The sequence below is a fragment of the Geospiza fortis genome, unplaced genomic scaffold (genome assembly GCF_000277835.1).
Source record: "Geospiza fortis unplaced genomic scaffold, GeoFor_1.0 scaffold66, whole genome shotgun sequence".
NCBI classification, from domain to species: Eukaryota; Metazoa; Chordata; class Aves; order Passeriformes; family Thraupidae; genus Geospiza; species Geospiza fortis.
This window is the reverse complement of record NW_005054312.1, coordinates 2,572,197-2,580,621: the sequence shown is the minus strand read 5'-3', so window position 1 is coordinate 2,580,621 and position 8,425 is coordinate 2,572,197. Positions and strand designations below refer to the sequence as shown.

The 8,425-nt window shown below is 56.9% G+C and overlaps 2 protein-coding genes across 2 annotated transcripts; one reads left to right on the top strand and one right to left on the bottom strand.

Moving 5' to 3' along the window:
* The first annotated feature begins 114 nt into the window (after nucleotides 1–114).
* On the top strand, nucleotides 115–3,049 carry CHRM4 (cholinergic receptor muscarinic 4). The gene has a single exon (XM_031055783.1). It carries the CDS (start codon nucleotides 115–117, stop codon nucleotides 1,588–1,590), a length of 1,476 nt encoding a protein of 491 aa, XP_030911643.1. The 3' UTR covers nucleotides 1,591–3,049.
* A 347-nt stretch (nucleotides 3,050–3,396) lies between these two features.
* Nucleotides 3,397–8,419, bottom strand: MDK (midkine). Its single transcript, XM_005419434.2, has 5 exons — nucleotides 8,378–8,419; nucleotides 5,043–5,126; nucleotides 4,788–4,949; nucleotides 4,528–4,689; nucleotides 3,397–4,121 (listed from the first exon to the last, which is right to left on the bottom strand). Exons 2-5 carry the CDS (start codon nucleotides 5,119–5,121, stop codon nucleotides 4,096–4,098), a joined length of 429 nt encoding a protein of 142 aa, XP_005419491.1. The 5' UTR covers nucleotides 5,122–5,126; nucleotides 8,378–8,419; the 3' UTR covers nucleotides 3,397–4,095.
* Nucleotides 8,420–8,425: the final 6 nt, after the last annotated feature.

Genomic DNA, 8,425 nt, shown 5'->3' with positions numbered 1-8,425 from the left:
TTTTTGAGCACTAGTCAACAGCAGTGCTGGCCTGGGAAACTGAGGAAATGATGCCAGGACAGGCTGGCAGGTCTGATATTCTCCCTTTCTGTCCTCGCTCTCCTTGCAGATCCCATGCACAACCTCTCTGCTCAGCCCTGGCAGGCAAAGATGGCCAACCTGACCTATGACAACTTCACCCTGGGCAACCACTCCGAGGTGGCCGTGCAGCCTCCCACCAACTACAAGACAGTGGAGCTGGTTTTCATCGCCACTGTCACTGGCTCACTCAGCCTTGTCACCGTGGTGGGGAACATCCTGGTGATGCTCTCCATCAAGGTGAACCGCCAGCTCCAGACTGTCAACAACTATTTCCTCTTCAGCCTGGCCTGCGCAGACCTCATCATCGGGGTCTTCTCCATGAACCTCTACACGGTCTACATCATCAAAGGCTACTGGCCACTGGGGGCTGTGGTGTGCGACCTGTGGCTGGCTCTGGACTATGTGGTGAGCAACGCCTCTGTCATGAACCTGCTCATCATCAGCTTTGACCGGTACTTCTGCGTCACCAAGCCCCTGACGTACCCAGCCAGGAGGACCACCAAGATGGCAGGGCTAATGATTGCGGCCGCATGGATATTGTCCTTCATTCTCTGGGCACCTGCCATCTTGTTCTGGCAGTTCATTGTGGGCAAGAGGACAGTCCCTGAGAGGGAATGTTACATCCAGTTCCTCTCCAACCCAGCGGTCACATTTGGCACAGCCATTGCTGCTTTTTACCTGCCTGTGGTCATCATGACGGTGCTGTACATCCACATCTCCCTGGCCAGCAGAAGCAGGGTAAGGAGGCACAAGCCTGAGAGCAGGAAAGAGAGGAAAACCAAGTCCCTCAGATTCCTCAAGGGCCCCTCAATGGTCAAACAGAACAACAATAATTCTCCCAAGAGGGCCATGGAGGTGAAGGAGGAGGTGAGGAATGGGAAAGTGGATGACCAGCCATCTGCACAGACAGAGGCCACTGGCCATCAGGAGGAGAAGGAGACATCCAATGAGTCCAGCACCGTCAGCATGACCCAGACCACAAAAGACAAGCCCACAGCAGAAGCCTTGCCAGCAGGGCAAGGACAGAGTCCAGCCAACCCCCGGGTGAACCCAACTTCCAAGTGGTCCAAGATTAAGATTGTCACCAAGCAGACTGGGTCTGAATGCGTCACTGCCATTGAGATCATCCCAGCTAAGTCAGGTGCCTCTAACCACAACTCCCTGGCCAACAGCCGCCCAGTCAATGTTGCCAGGAAGTTTGCCAGCATCGCCAGGAGCCAAGTACGGAAGAAGCGCCAGATGGCTGCCCGGGAGAAGAAAGTCACCCGCACCATATTTGCCATCCTGCTGGCCTTCATACTCACGTGGGCACCCTACAACGTGATGGTCCTCATTAACACCTTCTGTGAGACCTGCGTGCCCGAAACAGTGTGGTCCATTGGCTACTGGCTCTGCTATGTCAACAGCACCATCAACCCAGCCTGCTATGCCCTCTGCAATGCCACTTTCAAGAAAACCTTCAAGCACCTTCTCATGTGCCAGTACAGGAACATTGGCACAGCCAGATAAACTGGTACTCAGGGACCACTTCAGTATCCTTATGGAAACCCTTCCCTTTGCCTTGTTTGCCGGCGGGGGTCCTTCTGCTCACCACTCACAACAGTGCAGACTGTGCAGTGATTGCAGAGGATGCCCTTCATCCAACGCTGACAAAAATCCAAGGCATTTCTGAGCTACAGGTCCTTCCAGTCACCCCGGGCCTGGGGACTAGCTCAGGGAGCCAGCGGGAAGGCCAGAGGCAAGAGGAGATGTGGTCACCAGGAGCCCTTCCCAGCTCCATGCTCTTCAGATTGGCCAAATGGCATCAGTGTTTCTCCTAAGACTGGATGTACCTTTTTCCCCAGCTGACCATCTCCATGGCATCAGAGCTTGTCTGCATGCAGATGGGCTAATGCTGGATGCTTTCCATTGGCTTATAAAGCGTTTATTACCCAAGAAATGAAAAGAAACCAGGGTCAAACATTTGCTAGACATCTTGGACCAGGCTGGCTCAGGCAGGCTAATGGGGAGTCCTGCTGGCCCAGGCAGGCCCCCTGTGAAGGCAGTCAAGATTGGACCCTAACAGATGTGGCAAGATGCTTCCTTTCCCTTGAGAGTGCCATTGGGCATCCTCACCCAGGGCCCTGGGGCAGAATTTTTCCCTGGGCTCTGGCTCTGCTCTCCCCTTCACGTCCTTTCTGCCCTCAGACAGCAATTTGCTGGAAAGACAGACAGATAAACCAAGGATTTCACTCCTGGGTAAGAAGTGTGAAACCCAGTTGCCTCCGACAGTGATGGAAACTAAACTGGAAAGAAAAGCCCTGGTGTGGTGCAGGACTTCGTTCCACAGCCCTGGGGGAATGGGGACCCTGAGTAGTTGGCAGCAGTGACTGTGAAAATAACTGTCCTTGGGAGAGACAGCGGAGACCTGGGGGTCTCAGAAGGGTGGGAAGAGGGTCTGCAATGTGGCCAAGGGGCCCCGTGTCTCATCTGGGCCACAAGCAGGTCCCCGCTCTCCCTGCAGTGGGTGTGGGAGGCCTGATGCATGGCTCTGGAGGCAGGAGAGGATGGTGGTGGCCTCCAGCCCCCTCCTGCCCCGAGTGCAGGGGGCCCCTCCAGGGAGGCCAAAGGAGCCGGTTGCTGAGCTTTGTACATGGATGTAACGCTGTCATGGTTGTTGTGGCAGAGCCCTCAGCATGCGGGCTTCAGCCAGCATCTCCAGCCTCCTCCCAGCCACCCCTGTGTGCAGCCCAGAGCGCCCTGGGGCTGCTACCCAGCTTCTCCCAAAGCCAGGTGCAGGCAAGAGATGGGATGGGGCCACTCGAGCACTGGCAAACTCTGTGTCCATATGTCCTTCCCGTCATCATGCCAGGGTGCAACCTGCAGAAAGGCTGCCCCAACCCAGATGGGAGCCCCTCCATCACTGCCTTTAGGGGTACCCAAAATGCCTGGTGGGTTTCTGGGTATTTTTAAATAGTTACAACTGCAGCCCAACACACTCCAAGACAAATAAAGACCTTGGACCAGGAAACTAATGTCCATAGTGTGAGGAATGAATGAGTCATCACCCGGGTGGCTCCTTCCCTGCTTCCCAGTGTCACCCACTGGTGACATTTCCGGCAGCCCATCCCTTCTGCCAAGAGTAAAGAGGGGCAACCGGAAGCATTGTTGCAAAGAGGCTGTGAGGTCTGGTGCTTTGTCCAGGACCATGTGCATGTGGCAGCCAGGCCAGCTGCATGGTAACTTCACTGCTGGTGCCAGTGGGGTCAGCAAAACTGGGGTCTGCTGGGGTTTCCAGCACAGCAGCACCTTGTGGGGACAACAGGAGAATTCTGATTTTTTTTTAATATTTTTATTGGAAAAGAAAAAGAAAAAATCCAAAAGGAGAGCTCCCACCCAGTGCTGGTGTTGGCATGGCAAAGGCAGAGGGGCTGCAGCCCCAGCATGGTTACACACATGGTTACAAGTGACGGAGAGGAGACAAAATTGCTTCTCAGGGTGATGGTTGTGTTTTCCTCAACTGCTGCAGGTAAGTCATGCCTCAGCCAAAGGGATGCTCGAATAAACCCCCTGAGGTGAGAGCAGTCCTGAGTGAGAAGCTTCAGTGATGGGGTTACTCCGGCATTCAACACCCAGCCCTTCCCTCTGGCACTGGTACCTGATGGAGGAGCAAGGAGGCTCCTGGGCTTGCAAAAATATGTGCTAAAGGCAGCTCATTTGTGCTGGAGGGTGGAAAAATGTGTGTTCCATCCCAGCTCTCTGAGCACATCCCAGTGAACCCAGCCCAGAGGAGGTGAGCAGGATGCACTAGTAGTGCCCATGGGGCAGCAAGGAAGGAGGCAGCCTATCCTGCAGGGTGGGTAGGTTTGCTCTCTACAACACTAATGATTAAAACAAGGCATCTCAGTGAAAGAGGAGGTCATGGGAAGGAGTAAGGATAGGAGGAGGAAGACTGTAGTGTGGGCCAGCTACAGCTGGACATCCAGTCCTGTAGGCACCATGTTGAGGGGCCGATGAGGACGCTGGTTTCCTGCTCTAGTCCTTCCCCTTGCCTTTCTTTGCTGCATTCAAGAAGCACAGGAGACAAGAGTTAGTGCATCTGCTGGCAGCTCACAGTCCCCAGACACTGCTGTGGTAGAATCATAGCCAGCATGGCTAGCTGAGCACGGCGCAGTGGCTGTGTCCCTGCAGGCAGCCTCCTGCCATGCCAAACCACCTTTTGCACCAGTCCTAGTGAGGAGAGCAGGGAATCCCCATCCCACCAAAGATGGCAGTGGTTTGTGTGGGGACCAGGGTTTTTCCTAGTAGCACCTCCCACCCTGCCAGCAGCTGGACTTCACAGTGCAAAGGAAAGAGCATCCTACAAAATCCAGCAAAGCCAACTCCAACAGGCCAAGGTACCTCTGAAAAACCCCTGGCCAGGGTTGCCACAGGACCCTTCTGGGGACATGAGTGGTGGGAACTGACCTTTGGACTTCGACTTGATCTTGGAGGAGCAGGGCTTGGTCACATAGACAGTCTCCTCACACTGGGCATTGTACAGGGCTTTCTTCAGGATTCCGGAGCGAGTCTTCAGGCCTGTCTGAGCACTGCAGCCTCCCCAGCTCTCAAATTTGTACTTGCAGTCAGCTGGATGAGAGGGGAGAGTCATCAGAACTCGCCAGGACCTGGTGTGACATTAGCCCCGGTCACCCAGCACAGGGTGGTCCCCACCTCCATGTACTCACCTCCAAATTTCTTCTTCCAGTTGCAGGGGATCTTGCACTTGAGCTTCTTACTCTCATCTTTGCAAGTTCCCTCGCGGTAGCCCAGGCCACAGTCCTTACTGCTGGGAACACAGGGTCCCCAGCGCCAGTCCTCGCACTTGGAGCCATCCTTCTTTGCCTTTTCTGTGCGGAAAAGTGGAGTGGGTGCTCTCTGCAGGGACAGGGGAGCGTGCCCCACTCTGCCCCACTGCCCCCCTGCCCCAAGCTGCCCCTCACCTTTCTTGTTCTTGCTGGCCTCGGCGGTGGCAGCCACCAGGATCAGCACCAGGAGGAGGAAGAGACTCCGAACCTGCATCCTGCCTGTGGAGGAAGGAGAGAGTTGGGTGGGTGGGAGGCTGGGGTGCAGTGTGGTGTCGAGGAGGGGCATGGTGGGCTGTGGGCAGCCTGTGTAAGACAGGAGTAGCACACACTCACCTGCATGTGTGTGTACGCCCCTGTGCCCTGCTTGTTGCCACCCAGTAGAATATGTTCACTAATTGCAACAGGAAGGTTAATTGTGTACCTCAACAACTGCCTCCCACCAGGGAGCTGCAGGGCTGAGAGATTGTTCCCACCCCTGCAGCCACCCCAATGCCCTGTATGTGGTCGAAATGCTCTCCATGGGAACCCCACAGCCCACACAGCATCTGGGGAAGGACCTACACTTGCCAGCCCTTACCCTCATATTTCTCTGTGGATCCTTTATCCATGACCCAGCAGGCTGCTGCCCCATACCAAAGAGCCTTGGGGCCAGGGAACACAGCTCCCATAGTACCTTACTCCAGTTCCAGAGGATGCCAGGGAGAAGGAAAAAAGCCCAGGAAAACAAACCTGCTTTCATGAGAGGTCTGAATGTTATATCAGTGGATTAAACACCAAAAAAAGCATCCACCAATGTGGGAGCTCATTGGAGGGATGGAGCCTGCTGCCCATGCCGCCCATGCATGCAGGGGGTGAGCGGGTGTGCACACACCTGGGAGCAGGCTGGGGACAAGGGTGCACACACATAAGGGTTCAGCTCTGGGGATTGAGCCCTGTCCCCCGCCCCAGTGGCCTTAGACCATGTGACAGCTCCTCTCTGGCTGCCACCACGAGACTCTGGGGGAGGTTGCTGGCCACACTGGGGTCCCAGATCCTGCTCGCAGTGGGAACAGGAGTGCAGGCATGCAGAGCCAGCATTTGAAATCTGGAGACCCCATCCCTGTTCCCCCAAAGCCTTTTAAGATGCCACCCATATCTGTGTGGCAGCAGCCATCCAGAAAACACATGGCACCTGCCCTGGCTCTGGGCAGAGCTTTGCAGAATCGGGCTGTAGAGGACAGGATGAACCACAGGCCCCAGGGGACATACATGAAGGGAAGAGCCCGGGATCAGCGTTTGCTCCCTCCCCTGGGCTCTCTGGGCAGCATGCCAGAGAGAGCAGCATCCCACATTACTCAGGCTCCAGTGCACTCACCTTTCATGCATCCGCCGCCAAGCTGCCAGCTTTGCTCTGCATTGAACTGTCACAGGGAATTACACAGAATGGCTGGCTGAGGGCACAGTTGTGGGCTGAGATCTGCCTTTCCCCTCACCCAACCCGGCTGGGAGCCATCCTGCCGAGCACAGCACAGCTCAGTTCTGCTCCCACCCATCTGCCTTCAAAGGCGACAAGGGCTCAGCCAAGATGGGCTGGTTACAGATGACAAGGCTGGAACTGAGCTGACTTACACACATGGCTGTCCCACTTTCTGCAGCGGCTTTTATGGGGTAGCTCCTCTGACATCCACATTATTCACACCATCACCCTTGTTTCACATATTCTGTTAACTTCTCCCATCCTTTGCTGCAGAGCATTTCCCTGTGCTCCTTGCACCTACCTCCCAGCCCAGCACCTTCTGCTCAGGCCCTTCTGACATGGTCTTCTCCAGGGCAGTCAGCCCCAGCTGCTGTGCTCACTCCTGCCTCACCTCCAGGCACAGACTTCCTCTGTTTGCCACGGGTGCAGTGGGGCCCTGCCCACATAAATTGAGGGATGCTCTCTGAGGAGATGACCAACTACAGCCCCAGGGACCCCTGAATTTGCTCCCAGGCTCAGCCCAGCACGTCACCTTCCCCAGGCAAAGGTCTGCAGGGACCTTCAGTCATGGCTCATCCTAAAGCATTCATAAGGAAAAGGGAGTAAAGTTCCCCAACTGGTTTTCCAAACAGCCAGGCAAACAAGAGTTTTTCCTGGCTGGGCTGACAGCACCTTCAGGCATGCTCGCAGAGCCCTACTCCTCCTGCGTCCCTGCGGGGCCCTGGCTTCTCTCCTCCTCAGATGCTGGCTGGCTCTCACATAATATCAGTCTCTGTTCTCCCCTCCCCCTCCTCTAGCTGCTCTGGGTTTTTATGATCTAGATTAGCTCTAAAAAGAAAAATTAAATCACCTGGTGAAGCTGAAGCTCAAAGAAGAAAAATCACCTGGTGAAGCTGAAGCAGAGCTCAAATACCCACTATTGCAATGGGAAAGCTTGGATCTCTCTCCAGACACCATTCCGGGGCAGGTAGTGCCACCGACTTCTCCCAGTGCAGCCCACACATCCTCCGCAGCTCCTAATCCCTCAATGCTGACCCCATGCGCTCCCGGAACGGAGAGGCGGCTGGGCTGTCCACCCTCCCTCACAGCCCTTTTCCAGGAGTGGGACCTCTCGGCTCGGCTTTACTCGGCTCAAATTGCAGTTGGCTCTAGCAGTGGTGGGCGCAGGGCTGCTGCGCCCTCTCCGGGGGGCAGCCCGGCACCCGAGGAGCCAGCCCAGCGCTCGGGAAGCCCGTGGCCTGGAGCGACAAGCACCGCCACAGTAGGAAGTTCCCTGCCGCCTGGAAAGGGGACACCGAGCGTGTGCCCGCGAGCCAAGGCGTTGGCACGGCCGGGAGGCTTTCCTAGAGGTGCTGAGGGAAGCACGGGGGCTGTGGGGCTCTCCAGCAGGCGGTCTCACCTCGCAGTGAAGAGAAGGTGCTCCAAGGGAAAAGGGTTCTATCCCTACGCTGAGGGCAGAGAGGGGAGGAGGCAGCGCCCTTCCGCACCTCTGCCCTCTGCTCCCTCCTCATGGTAGATGCGGTGCCGTGAGCCCCCGTAGAGCCTCCGGAGAGGCGGGCAGTGGTCGATCCCCGCTCCGGGGCAGCTCCCCGGGCTCCGATCGAAGGATCTCCACCAGCTGAGTTCTCCCCGAACCAGTGTGGGGTGCTTACCCGGAGAAATGGGGGGATAGGATACCGGGCCACTGACTCAACCCGTCTGCTCTCGAGGAGCCCTGACTCCCTACGAAACTCCATCCTTCTGCATCTCAAGGCTCTTCCGTGGCTCCTCTCAGGCGATCCCGCACCGGCGGGCACCGCCTCGGTCCTTTGGCCCCAGTCGCCCTTTTCTGCAGGTCCTCCCCAGCCGGAGCCTATCCCCCACCCCGGCAAAGCCCCTTCCCGCTCCGGGGAGCCCTCAGCCTGGATGACTGCCGCCTCCCTGGGGAGGTGATGGACGGTCGCCGCTCGCCTCGCCCGGGGCGCCCATCTCGGTGGGGCCCGAGCCCGAGAGCTGTGTGTGGGGCCACACTCACCTGCGGAGCGGAGCGGAGGGCGCGGAGCTGCTGCCTTTGTGTGGCGGC

What these genes read in the sequence shown, in the direction of transcription:
- CHRM4 (XM_031055783.1), top strand. Translation starts at nt 115, where the DNA reads ATGCACAACCTCTCTGCTCAGCCCTGGCAGGCAAAGATGGCCAACCTG.
- MDK (XM_005419434.2), bottom strand. Translation starts at nt 5,121, where the DNA reads ATGCAGGTTCGGAGTCTCTTCCTCCTCCTGGTGCTGATCCTGGTGGCT. An exon ending in CTGGAAGAAGAAATTTGGAG is followed by an intron (nt 4,690 to 4,787) that starts GTGAGTACATGG and finishes CCTCTCATCCAG; the next exon opens with CTGACTGCAAGTACAAATTT. An exon ending in GATCAAGTCGAAGTCCAAAG is followed by an intron (nt 4,122 to 4,527) that starts GTCAGTTCCCAC and finishes TCTTGAATGCAG; the next exon opens with CAAAGAAAGGCAAGGGGAAG.